Genomic DNA, 20442 nt, shown 5'->3' with positions numbered 1-20442 from the left:
TGTGTTTAATTTTAAACAACCCTACCAAAGGATTTGAGATAACACCAACATAATTATATAAATAAATCTACTCATAATATCAGGGAGATTATGAATATTGAAGAATTTTTTTTATCGTGCACGAATAGAATTGAAGGTTGGATCTGCTAATTGAAAAGTGCTTACAGCAAGGAGTATAAATTCTATCAACAAGGTATTGCTTCTTTGTGAGTGTTGAGCTTTGACTTCATTTAGGGATTAGATCTAACCTTTACAATGATACGAAGAGGAAATACAGAACAACTGGTTTTCTAGGGTAAAACAAAATTATTTAAGTCAATGCATGACACACTTATAAGCGGCTTCCAGGGGCGACTGATAAAGGTTAAAAAAAAGTCATTGGCCTTGGAGGTCTCATTTTTTAGTTAATTAGGTAGGATTAAATTAAAAAAATAAGAATAGAACTAAGACAATAAATGCAACCAACATTAATGAAATGATAAATATGATCATTACTTTTTACCTTTTCAATAAAAAGTTGTGTACTTTTTTTTTTTTAATGTACAAGTTATCTCTTTTTTTTTTTTTTTTACCTTGTTCTTTTTTTAATTTTAATTTTATATATTCTATCCTCCTCTCTTCCTATCTTCTATTTTTTCTGTCTCTCTTGTTCAAAATTTTAGAATTTACTTGTTCTATTGATAGTTTCGCACTAGGCAAGCCCTAAGCGATAGACTCGACTCAGAAGGCATTGATGGGGGATCGATCCCGGGTCATCCGTGTGGATAACCACCCTCCAAACCAACTGAGCCATCCGAATGACGATAGTTTATATTTTAAATTTTTAATTTTTTTTAAGGCCTCTAATTTGATTTTGGTCTTAGGTCACCAACGGGTTTGAGCCGCCCCTGGCGGCTTTGGTTAGTGATAGATGAAAAATATTTGAAAGATTAAAACTGTACCATTTTTACAAAGAAGGAGGACTATTAGTGCTCCATGTGAAATGATAAAAGGATCATTTTGAGTCTTAAAAGGCAAAAATAAGGGACAATTTTGGTCCTTTTCTCCTCTACTAGGGTATTTTGTTTCTTTCAACGGTGCTGTCTCTTTTTGTTTGTGTTATGCATCTCCTCTCTTTGTCTTCTGCGAACTTTTTTTTTTTTTGGAAAGGATTTGTAATTTTGAGCCCCTATTTATTGGCGGTAGGGTTTTGCCGCCGTTGATCTAGACACCAAATTTTTGAAGATTTGTAATTTTGAGGGTGTTTTTTTTTGTTTTGTTGAAGTGAATTATAGAACTATTTTGTTGTATTGTAAAGGAATAGGATAATATGGAGGCGTACATGGAGGATTGTAAAGATTTGGCTTCTCAATTGAAGCAGCAAGATAAAGAACTTAGGCTCAAGAGAAGGTAAGCCTTTTATTTTCTCCGACATCAGTTTATTTCAAATTACAATCGAATTTTCATCATTTAATTTTAGCACTACATTGATGATCCTTTCCAATTTGATAGTTGCTTTCTTTGTTTAATACTATCTCGGTTGAGTGGTTTCATAATATTTTTTGTATTGATAGTGTTTGAGTAGGTATATAGTTTGACATAAAATATAAAATATGTATAATTTCCGTAAAAACTTGGCAAAAATATTTGAATAATTTGATGAATTTTATTTTTGTATATTTGTTTAGATTCGTGAAAATTGTGTAGAGAGAGAATATTCTCAAACATTTTAGGATGTTCTAAAGTGGGTAGAGTGTCATATAAAATATGATAGAGGGAGCAATTTTCTTTGTATCAGTAATGCAATACAAAGTGTTAATGGGGATAATATTCAGTAATACTAAGGCATATGAAACTAATATTGCAGGTGGTTAATGGACTTGGATTTGTCTGAAAGAGAGCAAAAAAAGATGGACAGACTCAAACCTCCCGGTGATATGTGAGAACTTTCTTTCTCCTTTAATTCATATATATATATATATATATTTGTAAAGAAACTCTTCTTTTTGTTTCTGTTGTGTGAGTATTGTCCTGGTTAGTGAATTTATCTCTCCCTAGAAAAGGCATTTTAGCAGTTGCCCTGCTTTTGTCTCGTTGAAATATTTACAACATTGACTGTTCCATATGACTGCAATGGTACTTTAATGCGTTGTCTGTCAATTCCCTTTGATATTTCGTCTTTTGTAAGCTTTTACTAAGTTAGGGAACAAACAAACTGAAATGTATTAGACTTGATGCACACATCTATTCAGATGGTGCAGTTGGCCCTTCTTATTTTAAGTTGGATATACAGAATTATGAGCAGCACCGACTACATCAGTGCTCTCTATTATAATTGAAGATGAAGCAGCAAATTTATCTCCCTGACTTGGCTCTTTTAAAGCATTGTGCTTTCTTGATGAAAGTTGTTTTCCTATATTACATCTACATACTTATTAGAAGTTTACAGAACCTTGGTACATGGGTTGCTCTTATAAATGATAGCTTGTTTATGCATATTGTTATCTGGATTCATAATGAATTGGCTTAGATTGCATGTTGTTTTTCAAGTAATGTTTTGCACTTCAAACTAAACCTTGACTCTGTTGTCTGTATCTGCAGGAGTTTACCTGAATCATTGCTTAGAGAAGATGATGTAAGTGTTCCCTTTAATGCTTGCTGATGTAATGACATGCTACAACTCAAAATTGTTAAAATATTCCTGACTGTATCTCTTTTTTTCTTTTCTTTTTCTAAATCCAAATGATACTGCTCACATGTAATTTTTGAAGCAAAGGATATTATTCACTCCCTATTTCAGAGAAACCTGTTCTTTGTTTGTATTGAACATTATCTGTTGTTGTCAAACTAAATTCCAAAGTGTTTTTCCCCACTAAGCTGATATATTTCTTTGCACCTTTATTCCAGTTACATTATGAGAACATTCGAACTTCTGTTGCAAAGGCATTTGGAGTGCATAAGGGTGAAAGGACATATCATGGTGCACCAGGGACATTGCTCTCCAATTCAGCTGAGAATTTGAGAGGCATATATTCCATGCTTGATAAGATGAACAACAAGGGGTTATGCTGTATTGCGGAGACTGTAACTGGCGGCTCAATTACTTTTGAGAAAACCAATTGGCAAATGAGAAGGACAATCAGGCAGTTTCTTCCCAAAATTCTCCATAAGCATGATGATTCCAGTCAAAGTCGAATTAAACAAATTTCTCAACTCCTCAAAGATCCTCAAAACTTTCGTGTTAATCATGGGGCTTCTTGTTCTACCTCAGAATCCTTTCGCATTTCTGCTATTTATGTTCTGGATAGACTTGAGGAGTTGTCTCTTCTAACTTTGAGTAAAATGCATAGGAATCTGAGGAATGTCACAGGTTACATCCCTTTACTGCAGCCTCCTAGAATATGTTGGAGTATTGGAAGTTTAGTTGAACAAATCCGGAGGACTTCATTAGAAATGTTATCAGACTATGAAGAAGGGGATGAACCACCAGAACCCCTGGCTAAGGCTTTGTCCGTAGCAGCCTTAATGCTAAAACCAGAACTTGATTATTGTCTCTCTCCGAGTTTTTTCCAAAAACTTTCACCAGATGTAGAAGCATTGCAGAATGATATAGCAAAAGCAATCAGGATTCTAGATGATAAAACCAAAGTGAGTTTTGCAGAGCTGGGAAATTTGCCTCTTGTGCTGGATTCTAATAATAAAGCTGCCAGAGAAAGTGTTCGTTTGCGTGTGAACGTGAAGAAAATGTTGACTGAATATCTTCTTGAATGCAGCGACTTGGAGTCTATCCCTGAAAGTTTAATAGAAAGTCTAGCAATAATTAACAAAACATATAGGCATGAATATAGCAAAACCTACTCAAACAAGGAGGTAGAGGAAGAAATAGAACGTGTGCTGACTATTAGTGCTCAGATAAAACAAATTGTTTGGGATTCACTCACTGAATGTGATGTCAGTGAAGATTTTGCAAATGCTTACATGGAGAATGCAGAGGATAGTTATTATGAAGGTGGTGATGAAGATGAACATCTTTATGATCTTCCTCAGAATTGCAAGTCTGATCCTAATGTCTCATACAGCCAAGCAGAAAGTGTTGGCGAGATAAACCAAAGTGATTTTCAGTCACCAATCACTGCTAGTCGAGATGATGGTTTATCTTCTCTGCTTTCACCCAAACACAAGTTGAGCGTCAAGATTGAGTCAATGTATACCGATGGAGTAGATTCAATTCATTCCAATTGGTTTGACAATTCCTCATCATTCTTAGAATCAAAAGCTTCTGAAGTCACAAGGAGTATGAGTGGTAAAGATAGCCATTTAAGAAGCATAGGCCATCAAGAAGGAAGGGATTCATGCTCATCTTTTTCAACCAGAGATCAAAATAGTTTTGCTACACATTTCTCACCTAATGAAGTATCAGGCAGGAATGATATGGAGGAAAAAGTAACTGTCGGGGACTTGGGATGCACACCACCAAAATTTACATCGACAAAGTGTTCAGAAGAAAAAAGACAAAACTTGAGTAGAAATCAGTATCTTCTTATCCAGGAAGGTTCTGATGAAACAAGTATGGTTGCTTATAGTCTTGTCGGCTGTATTTTGAATAAGTTTGCTCAGATGGATGGGTTACAGTTATCTGAGGACGATGTATCATATCTCCAAGGCAACACTTCAGATCCCAAAATTTTTGAAGGTACTTGAACACTAAACTCTCCTTGTGCTGCTTCTAGCGTCTCTATGGTATAAGAAAGGAAATGAGATGTTAGGTAAACGCTTTAGATTTTTGTTTCTTTTTTCTTTTTTGCATACTCACAACTAGCTTAGAATTGAGGCCTAGTTGTCGTTACCTATTTTCAGTCTTCTTTTTTGGGGGTGGGAGGGAAAGATATAAGAAGGGAGAAGGGGTATTGATGAGGTCTGAGCTTTGTACCTGAATGAGTAGGATTAAGCAACAAACCTCTTGTAAAGGAGAAATGGATGAGAAAATGAAGGCAGAAATGTAAACCAAACAACTTAAGCCCATGATCCATTTATGATGGGTGGTTCAGTTGTGAACATTCAGGGTGTAGAATGGTTGTTTATTATCTGAAAAAATTCTGTTTAAGTGAGTGAGAAAATGATACATTGATATGGTACATTCTGGATCCTAACATTTGTAATCTCTAAAAGGGAAGTGCTTGTAAATTTCTCCAAGTTATTTTGTTATCGCTGAGACCCTAGAAAGGTCGAAGTTATGAATGATTCGAGATAGGTTGAGTGCTTGTCAGGGAAGTGTCAGATTTAATGTGATTTCGCCATCACTTCGACATAATTCAAAATTCTCTGTTAGAGTTTTTGAATATGAACCTTTACAAATATATTTACCCCTACATCAGTTCTATTGTTTTCCAATCCTTAATAAGTTATGAAATTTTGTATTTTAAGGGTGGTGATTACTGGCTGTTTTTATTCATTTACAGTTCTCAAGAACAGGCGAAGTTCTTGTGATGAGACCACTAATTCCATTATGCTCCATGCTCTTGAAGAGATAATTCCTTCTTTTGCAAACAGGTACTTCCGAGTCTGCTGCAGGTCTCTTATTACCTCTACACATTATCTAGTGTTATTTATTTTGACATGGAAGGTAAAATATCATGAGTAGGGAAGCTGCTCGACTCAGAGAAGCTTATTTTAAAACTAATCTTCTACTTATGACCAAAAAAATATAGTTTGTCTACTTTACATGTCCAATGACCAAACAGTTATTGTAGTCTAATCCTGTGGCCATACCTCAAATTGCTTTGTTCTAATCGTTTTTTTTCTTTATATATATCCGTCAATAAAGGATTATAGAATATTCCAGAACTCTAAAATTGTCTCTCTCGCCCTAAAAGAAATAAAGAAAGTTTTCCAAATTGCAGAACTATGACCAATTAGCAAAATATGACCTGTTCAGCTCGGTTCATAAAATTGATGGCAGGGTAAGTTCAAGTTATTGGTAACTGGACTTAAGCGGTAGGCGAATTTCAGTGTGAATTGGTGGAGGACAGAGGATAGATGGTATTAGAATAAGTGTACAGTAGAGGTTTATCCATATTAACCTTCTGAATTGATCTTAGATAAACTTGATTAAGAATCATATTTAGTTTTGGCACAAGGAGAAAAAACTTTGCCTCCATGCTTGCTGTACCTAGTTCTTTCAGTTTCCATTAGCAGCTTTGATTAGAGACACAGCTATATTTTTGAGTCTTAGCAAGTTATAACATATTATGTGCACTCCCTGTCTTGTGGAAGTAATAGCCAATGTGACATATTATAGTGCAGACCAAGTATTTCTGTCTGAGAAGGTGATCTAGCTCAATTTGTCTGAGTTAACTAATCCTGTCTGCCCGTGGTTAAGTAAAAGGAGGGAATGCTTTTTTTTTTTTTTTTTTGCATTCTGGAGTTTTGCATTATGAACTAAAAAGAGTAACTCAAATCACCTTATAGGTACTTGTTATTATTGCTAATGCATAGTTGTCTGCTGGGTTCTAAATGCAGTAGTAAAGAACAACTGAAGGAGTTGTTGGGTGTGAAGTAGGGTCTGAAGCCTCAAGACTTTGATTGGAGCATAGCTCAAGATCTCAATTACGTAGAGGCTTTGCTAGATTTAGTCGGGGACGATATCTAGCAAGGACAATGGGTCGTTGAAAGAGACTCATTTCATGTGGATGATATGCTTACATGTAAGTATACTTTCAAACTTCTGAATCGAATGAGGTCATGTTTATGTTTGTTATTTTACGACCTTTTGTTCTATTACGGTCTCACAGAAAATTGTCAAGGTCTTCACCAATGCTGCACTTGAAAAGACTGCCATGATTCGTGTTGGAGATACAATCTGATGAACAACAACAACAACATATCCAGTATATTCCCAAAGTGGAATCTGAAGAAGGTGGTGGGCGTATGCAGACCTTATCCCTACCTTTGTAGGGTAGAGAGGTTGTTTCCAATAAACCTTATCCATACATTCTGATGAGCATGGTGTTAATATTGGGTTTACGGAAGAATGTGAAATTTTGGCCAGAAGAATAGAAAGCCTAGTTTTCTTTTTAAAGCCCAGATATGTATTTATAGCTGTTGCTTCTTCATTTATTTTATTTGTTTTAATAGATTTCTGGTAATACACATTAAAGTTCACATGGAAAATAGATTTCCTGTAATACACATCTGAGCATTCTTTTGCCTATGACAGGTTTTGTGAGTTAAACTGAACTTATTGCTTCCGACTCAAAACCATGGAAAAACATAAGAAAGAATTACGATTAAAATGTATGCATATATAAGATTACTTTCATTCTGATTTCACTGACTCTAGATATCTTAGATTCGTCTCAGGTTATCGTCTAATTCTTTAATACACCAGGCTGGTTATCCTTATCTTTATCTTCATTTGGAGGTGCTACATTTACATAAAGCCTCTGGCCATTGATGCAATTTGTATTGTTGCTGGATTTGAAGTAATAATCTCCAGGTATCAACAAGAATGCTGTTGCTGGACTATCTTTATACTGCCTGGAAGGAGTGTTGGAACTGCATGCATAATAGTCGTATTTTGCTATCTGCAGCAAATCGTCTGGCTTTTGGAACCTAAACTCTACAAATAAATTGGCATGGAAAATTTGATGAATAAAAACACTGAACTAAACCGATCTATGTACACCCTTGATAGTTCGTACGTTTCAGAGATAAAATATTTTCCTTGAGAAAAGAGTAGTATGTGAAATTAAAGTTTACCTAATTCATCTCCAGGTTTTAACTTGATAGTTTTACCCCAATCTTCATAGTAAGTAGGGTACGGAGCAGAACGCCAGCCATAGCCTTCTCCAACAATGTATCTTTCTGAATTTACTGATTTCACTAAAATTCCAACAACAAAAAGTAGCAAAATTAGTATAACCTGCATCTTGTGTAATCTTATAAATATAATTATCTCTTGTTTTTCTAGTTAATTATAACAGTGAGTGCAACAGAACTAAAACCTTTTATAAATTTTCTACTGCTATTTTGACACATTAATTATGTTATTAAAAGGGTTATAAGTGTTGAAAGTTACGACAAATGTATTAATAACAAATTAATCTTGCATTAATTCAATTGAATTCTTCCATGCATTTCAAAACAGTTGAAACAGGTCGAGGCAATGCCAAACTTAAGAATTGAAAAAAAGAGACTTTATCTCAGAGAAATTTGAAGAACATCAATAGCTGCGAGTTTATTTGTGATTTTTTTTTATTATAAAGAATTAATGAATAAGTCAAATTATTATGAAATATACGCGGAACATGAATATTATCAAACTTTTTTTTTTTTTTTTTTGGAATGACTCAATAAGTAGATTCTTCAGCTACAAATTACAAAAAATGAACTTTGAAGAAGTGAATTATAATGTTTCTTTTCCACCTTCAAATATATTGAGAGATATTTAATGACTGAAACATTGATATTTAAAACATTTACAACTTATAGGATACCTGAAATATCAAAGATAGATTTAATTATTAATTTAATGATAATTAAATATCTATCTAGTGATTTTACGAATAAGTATATATTATATTATTAATTTAATAATCAAATGATATTTTAAATTTAATATATTTTTTTAAATTTCCAACCTGGTGTTCGAATTCGGCAAGGTCTATTTGGGATAATGCTCCGTACTAGATTTTGTTAGGATAGAAATACATACAAACTAATATTTGTACATAATTTCCAGGTTACAAAGAGGTTAAATGTGTAATTTAATTTGAAAATATAAGGAATATTATTTAAAGTTAAATCCTATTATAAGGTCTAGTTTAATCTTTTCTTAATTCTTTAAATACATTTATTCTAATTAACCCTGGTCGATTTTTTACTTATAAATTCAGATTGTAGCGAAAAGCTCTGCAATTGCCCTTCTCTCCGAAGTTACAATGGACGCTCTAAATTCTTACGCATCGTCGGCGGCGATGGCGCAGCAAACCTGGGAGTTAGAGAACAACATCGTGACTATAGATGCGCCGTCGGGGTCGACACCGGAAAACTCTGCGTCAGATGCCATATTCCACTACGACGATGCGGCACAGACGAAGTTTCAGCGGGAGAAGCCGTGGGCGAGTGACCCTCACTATTTCAAGCGTGTGAAGATCTCTGCTCTTGCTCTTCTCAAGATGGTTGTTCACGCGCGTTCCGGAGGTACAATTGAGGTCATGGGACTCATGCAGGGTAAGACTGACGGCGATGCAATTATTGTTATGGACGCTTTTGCCCTCCCCGTTGAAGGCACTGAAACTAGGGTTAATGCTCAAGCTGATGCGTATGAATATATGGTCGAATATTCACAGACCAACAAGCAGGTTAGTGCGTTTATAAAAAAAAGATTAATTTTTTTATGTGTATCTAGTATACTGTGAGCTTTAGAATAAACCTAGTCAATTTAAGATGATTTTTTTCGGATTTACTGAAAATTGGAATCAAACTGGTTCAGATGGAGCACAACTGTAGGTTGATAGAGTAAATGCCTTGAGTTTTAGAATTTCTCCCTAAATATTAGAATGTAACCTGTTCAAATGGAAGCTAACTGAATTGTGAAGGTTCGTATAGCAGATTCTGACTAGCTTGAGATTGAGGTTTTGTACCGACTAGCTTGAGATTGAGGTTTTGTTCTCATTCGTGGAATGGGCCAGTTTGCTTTGACTAGTTTACCTAGCTGTCTGCTATAGCTTACTTGACAACAGGGACTTGCAACTAGTGTTGTAACTTTTTTGATTGACATTTATGAAGAGGACAATAATATAAAACTTATTATCCCTGATTCTACACCAACACCATTATGATATTTCATTCTGCTGGCTTGAATTTGTGATATTTTCTCAGTGAAGAAGAGAATATTACCTAGTTTGATCCCGAAAACTAATGACCATGTCATGATATTTTTGTGTTCGGTTCCTAAATTGGAGTGTGCTTGTTACTGCAGTTTGTTCTGACCATTCTCTTACTCAGACTTTTTGGTATAGGCTGGTCGTTTAGAAAATGTGGTCGGGTGGTACCATTCCCATCCTGGTTACGGATGCTGGCTCTCTGGTATTGATGTATCTACACAAATGCTTAATCAGCAATATCAGGAGCCCTTTCTTGCAGTTGTTATTGATCCAACAAGAACTGTTTCTGCTGGAAAAGTTGAGATTGGTGCCTTTCGAACATATCCTGAAGGATATAAGCCTCCAGATGACCCCATCTCGGAGTACCAGACTATTCCTTTGAACAAAATCGAAGACTTTGGAGTACATTGCAAGCAGGTCACCTCTTTGGCATGAGAGCATGCACTCACACACATATATTAAAATCTAGGTCTTCAACTCTGCTTTACTCTGACTGTTAGCTCACCAACTTTTCTCTTGATTTGCAGTATTATTCATTGGATATTACATATTTTAAGTCCTCTCTCGATTGCCATCTCTTGGACCTTCTATGGAACAAGTATTGGGTGAACACACTTTCTTCATCTCCTTTGCTTGGAAATGGAGACTATGTTGCTGGACAGATATCTGATCTTGGTAATATCATTATTGCCTACATTTTCCACTTTCTTTTATCATCATAATGATTTGATGCCTGCATATGAGTTTACATGATAGTGTAACACCTAAAATTAGTTGATCCCATTAAATCATGCAGCTGAAAAGTTGGAGCATGCTGAAAATCAGCTGTCCAATTCACGTTATGCGTCCTTAATGGCACCCCCTCAAAGAAAGAAGGAGGTATTTTCTTTTTTATTTTTTTCTTTTGGTCTTGATAATTCATACTCTTAACTTACAAGTCTATCTCTTACTTTGTTTTTGAGAATATTAGTCTGGCATAAAAAAAGAATATTAGTTTGCCAGTTCTTTAGTCTTTTGGATTTGTTGAAACCATTATCTTTGTATCTTTTTGGCATGTGGTTCCGATTTCGACATTATCAAACCCAGGTAAGAATTTGAGCTTACGGAGTGACTATTGTTGGAACTTTGTAGCTTATAGCATACTCGGCCTCTTATTCATATTTTGCTGGGCTATGAAACTGCTTACAATTAAAATGTGCATGGATGTGCAAAGGGTACTAAATATAAATTTGCCTCCAATTTACCAATTACATTTTCATGATGACAGTTGCTAAAATTTATATACTGGAACACCTAATGCGTGCTTATAAAAATCAACTAGGAGAAAGTAATGCAATACAAGAAGTTACCAAGTTCAAAAAAAAGTAATGCAGTTCAAGAAAAAAAAGGATACACTATGTATTCAAATGTGAATGGTCTGTCTATCTGTTATGGATTAGGTTCATGCAACTCTTAGCAACTGCGTGTATGTGAAAGTGAAACTCTTAAGAAAGGGAGAAATGGCCAAGACTGTATGAGTGAAGAGTTCTCTTACTACTTTTAACAAAAGATGTCAAAATAAGGTATAGTGGACATCGGAGAAGTTTCCTTCTCATCATCTCATGTGAATGTGTTAGAATATCACCCCAAATAGAAAACTAGTCCCCCATAATAATGTGCCAATATGATCCTATCTTTACCTGTGAATGTTTTGGTCCTCCATTATAGTGGACCTGTGGAATATAGACATTTGTTACTGCTGTGGTTAAGAGTGGGTAATAATCACTTGCCAAATATCGGATCTGTGAAGCAGAACTAGGTGTAAAAGGGGAGCTGCACATTATTGAATTTCTTTGTTTACTACGAACAGGTGTCTGTATTTCCATTATCACATTAGGGGTTTGAGGTTTGTTTGGCGGGTGGGGAAGCAGACACATAGAAGTGATGATAAACCAGTCAAAGGCAAAGGAGTGGAAAACAAAAGCTATAGCATTATATTAGCAAGCAACTTACCTAGCGAAACTTGAGAATAAGCTTTGTGATTAGTGATTACTATTTGGTATATCAGGCATAATACTAACCTAGCGAAATTTGAGGATAAGCTTTGTGATTACAATTTGGTATATCAGGCTTTTGCCTTGGGCAGTGATTTTCAATCTGTCTTTATGTGTTCTCCCTATTTTCCTTCGCACATGCAATATTTGTACCGAGGAAATTGGATCCTGAAAGCATTGAACCAACCATTGTCCCCCACTTCCAAAGTCTATTTTAGTTTGCATGTAACCATTTTGTCCAAAATTAGCGGGGAAGTTACAGAATAGAGGATAAACTATGACTAGGCAACAACATATTGTCTGGCAGTTTATCATCACTATTACTGTTATCTCTATGACTGTGTTAGGTGCACTTGTAGAAAGGGATGAGCTTGATAGAGGTACCGGGGCTGATACAATTCTAAGGATAAAACTAAGAATAACAACAAGAAAGTAAAAGAAACAAAATAAGATAGAAGGGTAGACACAGGAAATGAATCAAAGACAACCAATTCAATATAGAAATTACCTCCTTTGAATATCCTATCAAACACCTATCCTATTAGAAAGACCTCTAGGGAATTAAGATTCCCAAGCAACCCTTCTTTCTAATCTTCAACACAACCAAAAGCTTAAAGCAAACACTCAAATCTGTCAAGGAGTAATACTCTTTATGTTTGATAATAATCTACCTTCCACTACTACTTATACAGTTATACTAGATAGAAAAGGAAGATACTTGCTATTACAATTTTACCCTTAATGAAGTAAGGGCCTTGTTTGGTTGTCTTCCTTTGGGATGAATTCATGAAAATTCATAAAGTAGCATGGCCAACTCGTCCTTTCTCCTTTCTTTCATCATCCCAAGCTATCATAAATACATGGAATCCTGGGGATGGCTCCATGATGCACTCAGGTGCATCTCTCTTCATGAATAAGCCTTGTAACACTCGGAGCTCACGTGCTTGGCTCCTTGTGAAAGGCATCAAGGTACCTTGGGTTGCATCAGGGGTGGAGCCTTTCACTTTCTTGTATTGCAATACCATTTTCATGTATGTATTGTGAAGCAATCAGTAATTTGCTGCAGTAGGTGGTGATGTGCCATATTGTTTCACTTCATGCATCTTACTATTTGCTTTTGTGCTATTGAGCTTGGTTATGTGGTAGTTACACAGCCTCGATCTAAAACTTTAGGCTGTGCATTGAATGCTATCAGATTCTGACTTCATTTTTCAGTAGTCTTTTGACTTCCTTTTTACCTTGCTACTTATGCATGCTTCACTGAATTGCAAAATACAACATGGATCATGCAACTTTGGTTGCATAGTGATGCTAAATGTGTTGGTCCTCTGAGTCGCAGGAAGAATCTCAGCTTGCTAAGATTACACGTGATAGTGCTAAGATTACTGTCGAGCAAGTTCATGGCTTAATGTCGCAGGTATACGTTGTTCTATTCTTAATTTAGTCACGTATCATTCGTCTAGCTTGAATTCTTTGAACATTTCCACTGCTGGATAGGAACGTCTTGACACTCCATGTATTTATCCTTGGTTTTCAGGTTATTAAAGACATTCTTTTCAATAGTGTTGGTAAGTCAAGTAAGTCACAGACAGAACCCTCAGGTCCCGAGCCCATGATCGAAAGCTGAGAAGTTCATATACTATCAATCTGGATGTAGACCAATTTGGTGCAATTTCTAGGTTTCTTTTTGCAGTTGACTATATACATCTTTGACTCCTATTTATGTAGCTACAAAGAAGTGAAAGTTTACGGTGATTGGCTTCTCTTAGATATCATGACTTTTGCTGTTCAATGTTATGGAAGATTTTGTCAAGTTTTTTACAAGTTCTTTTCCTTTTGTTAATTATAAGTGCAGTAAATCGACATGTTTGGTTTGGTTTGGTACTTTTAAGGAAAAACCGGCTCTAAGTGATATGTGGGACTAACTTTATGAACTGTTGCGGTTGTTTGGTTGGGAGCAAGTTATTCTATGATAACTCATCCTCGGATAAGTTATCTTTGGATAAGTTATTCCATCATATATATGGGATAACTTATTTCATTGGGCATCACTATTATACGTTATATCTCACGCAGAATGAGCATTGTTATTCGCTTATTCTATTCATCATACTATTGTTTGGATAACTTTTCAGAAATAAGATGACTTTGGATTGGACGAAACTAGTTAAAGTGTTCTTTTCATACGTGTACTCTCTTCGGTCCATTTTACTTGTGGCGTTCTTGAAGAAATTATATTTTAACTACTAGAGTATATATTTATTTACTATTTACTAGAGTATATTTTTATTTATTACTTATTATCTTTAAGTTACGTATTTTGACTATTATATCTTTAATTTATTATCTTTAATTATTTAGAATATTAATCTCTCTTTCAATAAATATTCTCTCATTTCTATACATGCAATTTAGATTTTCACTTAGATTTTCTATACTAATTAATCAAACTCTATCATTTCTATGAAAAAAATATTATTAAGGGAAAATTGAAAAAAAATGCATTTAATTATATCTTGACTTCTTATTATAATAACTATTTTGAACCACCTATTTTTAATAAAATAAAACAAGTAAAATAGAGAGAGTAGTAAAGTAAGCACATCCTTTTTCTTCACTTCATATATATAAAACTTTGTGCACGGCAAAGCCAAAGAAACTTGAGGAAAACATTTATCCAAGTTTAATACGCCAAGTTAATTTTATTATGTTATCATTTCTTATTTCCTATATAAAATCCCGTATAAGTATTTTTTTTTGTATGATAATTAAGTAGATATTTCGTAAACCTTTTCATAATTTTCCATAAAGGTGACTTAAACTAAGTTGAAAATTCCAAAATTTTATATATTGCTTGTATACATAGTACACAAAAGGGGGTTGAAGAATTAGAGAGGCTGCTGTATGCATTGTACAATATTAATATTGAAAAAAAACCCATTTGGTTTACTGACCTTTCCTCTTCATGATGAGAAATTGAACTTTTCTTTTTCTTATAAAGCTCTTTATAAAAAGCTTGAATTTTTGGGTACCTTAGTAAATTTAATATGATTATGAGTTTGTATATAAGAAGACTTGAACAAACTGCACAACTATCTGGTAAGAATTCTTTAATTTGTGTTTGTTTCCATTTATTTTCTTGGACTCTTTCTGTCTCAAATTATCTGTCGTGTTTCTCTTTTACAGGTTCTTTAAAAAAAATTAATTGGTAGATTATTATTATTTTGTTGACTATTTTATCTTCTCTCTTTTTGGAATACTATTTTATTCTCAATTATGTTTTAAGATATATAATCTTTCTCCGTTAAATATTTACTTTATTTATGTGCTTGTAGTTCTAGAACAATTATTACTAAGAATAAAATGGAAAAATAATTAATTTTGTTATAAATTTTTAAAATAATAAATAATTTGAATCTGAGGAAGTACTTAAACAAACAAAAGAATAGAATTGTTCCATGCACTCCCAAGAGAAAAGAAGTTTTGGGTTTGAGTCCCCTTGCCTTTGTTAGAGAGTGTTTTAATCTCTAATGTGAACTTTTCAGCGTGAATTCAAATTTAATCGGGCTCCAATATGAATATCAGATACAAAAAAACATGTAAAAAAGAGTATAATTAGACCGATCATTGAAATTAGTTATCAAGAGAAATTTGCTATTTGATGAGATCACTCCGAGAAAGATACTTTATTCTAAAATCTAGTTATAGTATTACGAATCATCAAATGTGTCACATTTTAATTACAACCCAATTGTTAGTATTTTGTGGGAGTCATTGTACAATTAGAATACATAATTAAAGTTCAAATTTTAGATTTACCTTTTCGTACGTAATTTCTTGATTTTTCATTCTGTATTATAAAAAAATGAAATTTCTTTTTATATATAAAAATAGTGAAGATTCTTCTTCCGTGATGTTTTGTAGTACTAATTACGTAAAAAGCAATTTGATTAGGAAACAAACTTTTAATTCGAGGATATTCTTTCATGAAAAAGAAGAAAAAAAAAACTTTGTCTTGGTCGGTTAAGCTTTTAAAAAGTAGTTGAATTTAAAAACATAACACTACAAAAAAGAGTTAATATAGGAGAAGGATATTTAATAGAATAAATTAATTTATTAATTTCAGTGTTTATAATGTATAAGGATTAGGATTATATTATCTTTAATAAACGATATTCTTGAATTGGATGTTATATTATATATTCTCAGATTGAAAGTGTTCACATAGTAATCTACCTTTTTGTCTTCGTTTACAAAAGCTTTAATTTTTCGTGCACATTCACCTCTATACGATTGACAAGGTAGATTAATGTACTTTTTATGGGCATTCGACAAAACTTTATAACTTTGATAATTCAGTAACAATACAAAAAGAATCATGGTTAGGAACTCATAAATTAAAAATTCTGGCTTCACCTTTGTTGTTACGTTATTGTTGTTGTCGTCGTCATTAGTAATTCTAGCTAACAGATTTTTTATACAAATAGATAAAACTAGCTTATCTTGACTGTCCAAAAGTGTAATCTCATTTATTTTTACTCCATTGTTTTAGTTTGTCTTTAAACGAAGTTTAAGAAAGTACAGTACTTATTAAGATGTTCTTTAATCTTATAGTTACTTTACAGGTTAGAAGATGGAGTTTATGCATAGGAGGAAAGTGGCTATATCCTTGCTATTATCTGCCCCCCTCTTTGCCTTTAACTTCACTAATCTTGAAGGATTATCAGTCAGGCCACCAGGTAACAATTTTTTATTTTTTTTTTCGTTTTGGGCATTGGCCTGTATGGATAGAAATAACGTTTACTAGTCACTTTTGAGTTTTTGTTTTTGGAAAATTGTCTTGTACAGTTTTGTCAATTTAAGGTTGTATGAACTCCAGCATTGTAGTAATAATGCAGTACATTTATTACATATCCTTACCTAATTAAAGCTAACTATCTCATTAAGCTTATTGCTAAGAAATATTGTTTTAATATTAATTAATGCTCTTAATTGATAAATTGACTTGTTGATTATGCAGAAAGAAGATTAGTTGAATTAGATTATGCTTCAGAAACCAAGCAATCAGATGATACAGTGAGAATAAATCCTTTGGACAATTTCAAGAAATACAAAGGAGGATTTGACATTACAAATAAACACTATTGGGGTGTGAGTTTTCATCTATTATCCTAATGTATTCAAGTTATATACATCGTCAGTATATTACAAATCGTACGATGTTAAGATGACTTGCCTGTAAATATGCTTTGTGTGACCTCTTACAAGTTAATAGGACTAAAAATAATATCTAACACGAAATTTCAACTTTTTTTTTTTTGTGCAGTCCACAATTTTTACAGGTATATATGGCTATGTCATTGCAGTGATATGGCTGTTGTGTGGCTTAGGATATGGAGTATTTCTTCTAGCCTCTACCTGCTGCTCTAAAAGGAAAAACAAAGAGTTCAAGAAGAAATCAACTTGTTATAAACAATGCTATCTCTGGCAGACCTTCTCAGCTATTTTCTTGACAATTTTAGCTATGTAAGTTACTTCATTCCTCTAATATTACCAAAGATATCGGGTTTGAGCTCTGAGAGTGGAGTCACCTTTGGTAAGGAGGGCTTTTTTGAGTCGTAGCAGAAACTGTTTTTGAGAAGTCGGTAAGTACTTTTAGAACCTTGATCAAGCACGAATTGCTACTCTAATATTGACAAAAATAATTTTCAAATAAATTAGTCAAACACAAAGTGCTACTCTCCAAGAATACTTCTTTTCGAAAAGCAAAATAAGCAGATTTTGCAAGTTTGACCAAACAAACTACTTGTTGGGCCCAAAACAGGTACCAAACATCGGATGGGAAACAAAAAAAATATATGTACTGCATCCTTGAATAAAGTGGTTTCATTTATTGTGGAAGGTTTATAAAATTGAGATACTTTCACTATCATTGCAGAACAGCTACAGGCCTGGCACTAGGAGGGAATGCAAAACTTCGTTCAAGAACAAATACAGTTGTGGACATTATCGTTGATACAGCAGAGGAGGCATCGGAGACTATATACACTACTACTGGATCCCTGAGAGCGATGTACACTGACTTAGAACATACTGATATACGTCATGAGGCTGCTCGTTTCCTCATTCCCACCTCTAGAAGTCTTGACAGACAGGCTGCTGATATACATAGGGAAGCCACCGAAAACAGGCGTTTAATCATGAAAGGCCTTGACATATTGTAAGTCTTCATCTTCTAGTAGAGGCAAATCCAGGATCTAGAGTTAGTGTGTGCTTTCGAGTCCATACAATTTCATGGCAATTAAATAAGTGAGCCAACAAGTTTATGCTCATTTTCTGTTGCTAGAAAGAAAAAACTGACATGCATACTACTTTTTGTTGGCAGGTATATAGTAACTACATTGATCATTTCACTCAACTTGGTTGCTGTAATTGCCCTAACAGGTGACTACTAAATCCAACTCGACTTTTCCTGTTATTCGATATTATTTCAAAAGAATCTTGAAACCAGAACTAAAATGGAAGTGTAAAATACTCCTTGTCTGGGAGCTAGAATTCACTAGTATAATATTCAAAATTTTGCCATTTCTCTTGTTTAGTTCGCAAAGAGGGAATTAGAAAAGGAGACTATAGTTATTTTTGGGTAAAAACTTATCCACACCTGGTATTTTTGAGTAGAGCTGTCGTTAAATATCTAATTCTGACTAAAGCTGCAATCTTTTTCATTGCAGTATTTGGAATCCTCAAATTCAGAAGAACTTTTCGCCTGTAAGTATATCACGTCAATGGTGCAAATTTTAGCCTCCTGTTTAGATATAGTATATCTGATATACACTTTCCAAGTTCTTGGCAATACTCCGATAGTTTCTAATTTTTGAAACATTTTTCTGATCCATGCAGGCTGATTGCAGTGTGTTGGATCTTTACAATCCTGTGCTGGTTATTTTTCGGGATTTATTTCTTTCTAGACAAGTACGAAAACAATTTCCAATAACTTCTCAAGATTTGTGTTTCATCTCAAAAATTGTACGGCCTTGGCATACTGATGATCATATTCCATCTGTTATTACAGCTTTGCTGGAGACGCATGCACAGCTCTAGAAAGTTTCGAGATAAATCCCTACAACAATAGCTTGAGTTCAATCCTCCCCTGTAATGAATTACTCACTGCAGAATCAATCCTATATGAAGTCAGTGAAGGGATTCATCGAGTAGTGAACAGGGTAAAATTTAGTTTATTTTAGTATCACTGAAAAATAAGTAATACTTCTGGTATTTTGAGCAATAAAGTTTTGTTTACTAGTCTTGATAACATGGAAATTTGCAGGTAAATCGCGAACTATCTACAAATTATGGAAATGTTGCACAAATCTGTAATCCATTCTCCGGTCCACCTGACTATAACTATGAGCCTGATGAGAACTGTCCATCTAGCGCAATCAGGATAGGAGACCTCCCTCGGGTATATAGCTCAAAGGCTATAATTCACAATTTTCTTCACACATAGTTACTGTTTTTAGTCTTTCCTTTACATTTGATTTGACGGAATTTTCTCTTCTTGTATGAAGATAATCAAGATGTTGACTTGCACGAATGAAAACTGCATAGGAGGAGTCTTGATTCCGCTTAGGGACTTCAATAACATCGAGGCATATACAACTGCTCTCAAAAGGATACTGGATGTGTACCCTGGAATGGAAAGCCTAGCAGAATGCGACACAGTGTATGATTCGTTCTCTGATATCCTTGACTACCACTGCAAACCATTAAAGAAAAACGCGCATATGACATGGGGAGGACTCGTTTTCCTGTCAACAGTAATGGTCGCGTTAGTCCTCGTGTGGACATTTGAAGCACACCATGAACAAAATCATCATCACAACTTCGATTGTTCTATCAAGCCTCATTCTTCTGCAACAGTAGATATGATAGAATTAGGCAAAGTTAAAGAAGCCGAGGTTGATACTAATCCTAGTTCAATAACCTAAATGACATCTGATTAGGTGTTAGCTTAGAGAATTATACAGATTTAACAGATTGTAGGGATTAGAAGGGTATATATAGGATGAGATCAAAGGGATCTCTAACATAGCAATATAGGAGATTCTTTATTGTTAACAAACTTAAAACAAAGCCAGTTTATTGGGACGGACCCTTAATGGCATGTATGAAATTCAAACAAAGAAGAAATGCATCTATATATCATTATTTTTCAGAAACTACATGTTCAAGTGTTGTCAGTTGTATTTAAATATTTTCATAGTATATGCTGGTATTCTACCTCTTCGAGGAAAGGCTAAAGTCAGCGTACAATACCAAAAGCAAGACTAATCACCTTATTATTGAGCAGACTTGCTGGTACAAAATCGTCTTTATTAGGAAGCGTCTTTTAGCCTAATGTGGAACTTCTGGACGCCAATGAGGACTAGTCACCTCCTCTCTTGGGGTATAACTTATAAGAGAATTTTCTTACTATTATCATATCCTTACCATCACAATCTCGAAATCTTATTAGCCCAGTTGGTTTGTAACGTGAATTCTCA

At 34.2% G+C, this 20442-nt stretch overlaps 4 protein-coding genes across 5 annotated transcripts; 3 read left to right on the top strand and 1 right to left on the bottom strand.

The window, feature by feature from the left end:
* The first annotated feature begins 1280 nt into the window (after positions 1-1280).
* LOC125807885 (uncharacterized) lies at positions 1281-6632 on the top strand. Its single transcript, XM_049487633.1, has 6 exons — positions 1281-1389; positions 1847-1918; positions 2581-2614; positions 2887-4672; positions 5439-5529; positions 6499-6632. Exons 1-6 carry the CDS (start codon positions 1310-1312, stop codon positions 6536-6538), a joined length of 2103 nt encoding a protein of 700 aa, XP_049343590.1. The 5' UTR covers positions 1281-1309; the 3' UTR covers positions 6539-6632.
* Positions 6633-7346: 714 nt separating this feature from the next.
* Positions 7347-7906, bottom strand: LOC125807655 (mavicyanin-like). Its single transcript, XM_049487391.1, has 2 exons — positions 7738-7906; positions 7347-7597 (listed from the first exon to the last, which is right to left on the bottom strand). The coding sequence occupies exons 1-2, from the start codon at positions 7904-7906 to the stop codon at positions 7347-7349; spliced, it is 420 nt and encodes a 139-aa protein (XP_049343348.1).
* Positions 7907-8800: 894 nt separating this feature from the next.
* On the top strand, positions 8801-13723 carry LOC125807873 (COP9 signalosome complex subunit 5a-like). Of its 2 annotated transcripts, XM_049487610.1 has the most exons (6): positions 8801-9341; positions 10002-10283; positions 10394-10541; positions 10663-10745; positions 13239-13316; positions 13437-13723. In XM_049487610.1, the coding sequence occupies exons 1-6, from the start codon at positions 8919-8921 to the stop codon at positions 13524-13526; spliced, it is 1104 nt and encodes a 367-aa protein (XP_049343567.1). In that variant the 5' UTR covers positions 8801-8918; the 3' UTR covers positions 13527-13723. The 2 variants fall into 2 exon arrangements, with proteins under 2 accessions (XP_049343567.1, XP_049343568.1); XM_049487611.1 differs by lacking the exons at positions 10394-10541; positions 10663-10745; positions 13239-13316; positions 13437-13723 and having other exon boundaries at positions 8892-9341; positions 9988-10260.
* Positions 13724-16532: 2809 nt separating this feature from the next.
* On the top strand, positions 16533-19959 carry LOC125807654 (uncharacterized). The gene is made up of 10 exons (XM_049487390.1): positions 16533-16638; positions 16920-17050; positions 17226-17425; positions 17838-18119; positions 18285-18343; positions 18631-18667; positions 18800-18871; positions 18972-19122; positions 19227-19361; positions 19468-19959. Exons 1-10 carry the CDS (start codon positions 16533-16535, stop codon positions 19885-19887), a joined length of 1593 nt encoding a protein of 530 aa, XP_049343347.1. The 3' UTR covers positions 19888-19959.
* The last annotated feature ends 483 nt before the right edge of the window (positions 19960-20442 follow it).

The sequence above is a fragment of the Solanum verrucosum genome, unplaced genomic scaffold (genome assembly GCF_900185275.1).
Source record: "Solanum verrucosum unplaced genomic scaffold, falcon-dt-bn FXZP01000183.1, whole genome shotgun sequence".
Taxonomy (NCBI): Eukaryota; Viridiplantae; Streptophyta; class Magnoliopsida; order Solanales; family Solanaceae; genus Solanum; species Solanum verrucosum.
The sequence above is the reverse complement of the archived record's forward strand: the minus strand, read 5'-3'. Positions and strand labels throughout refer to the sequence as shown.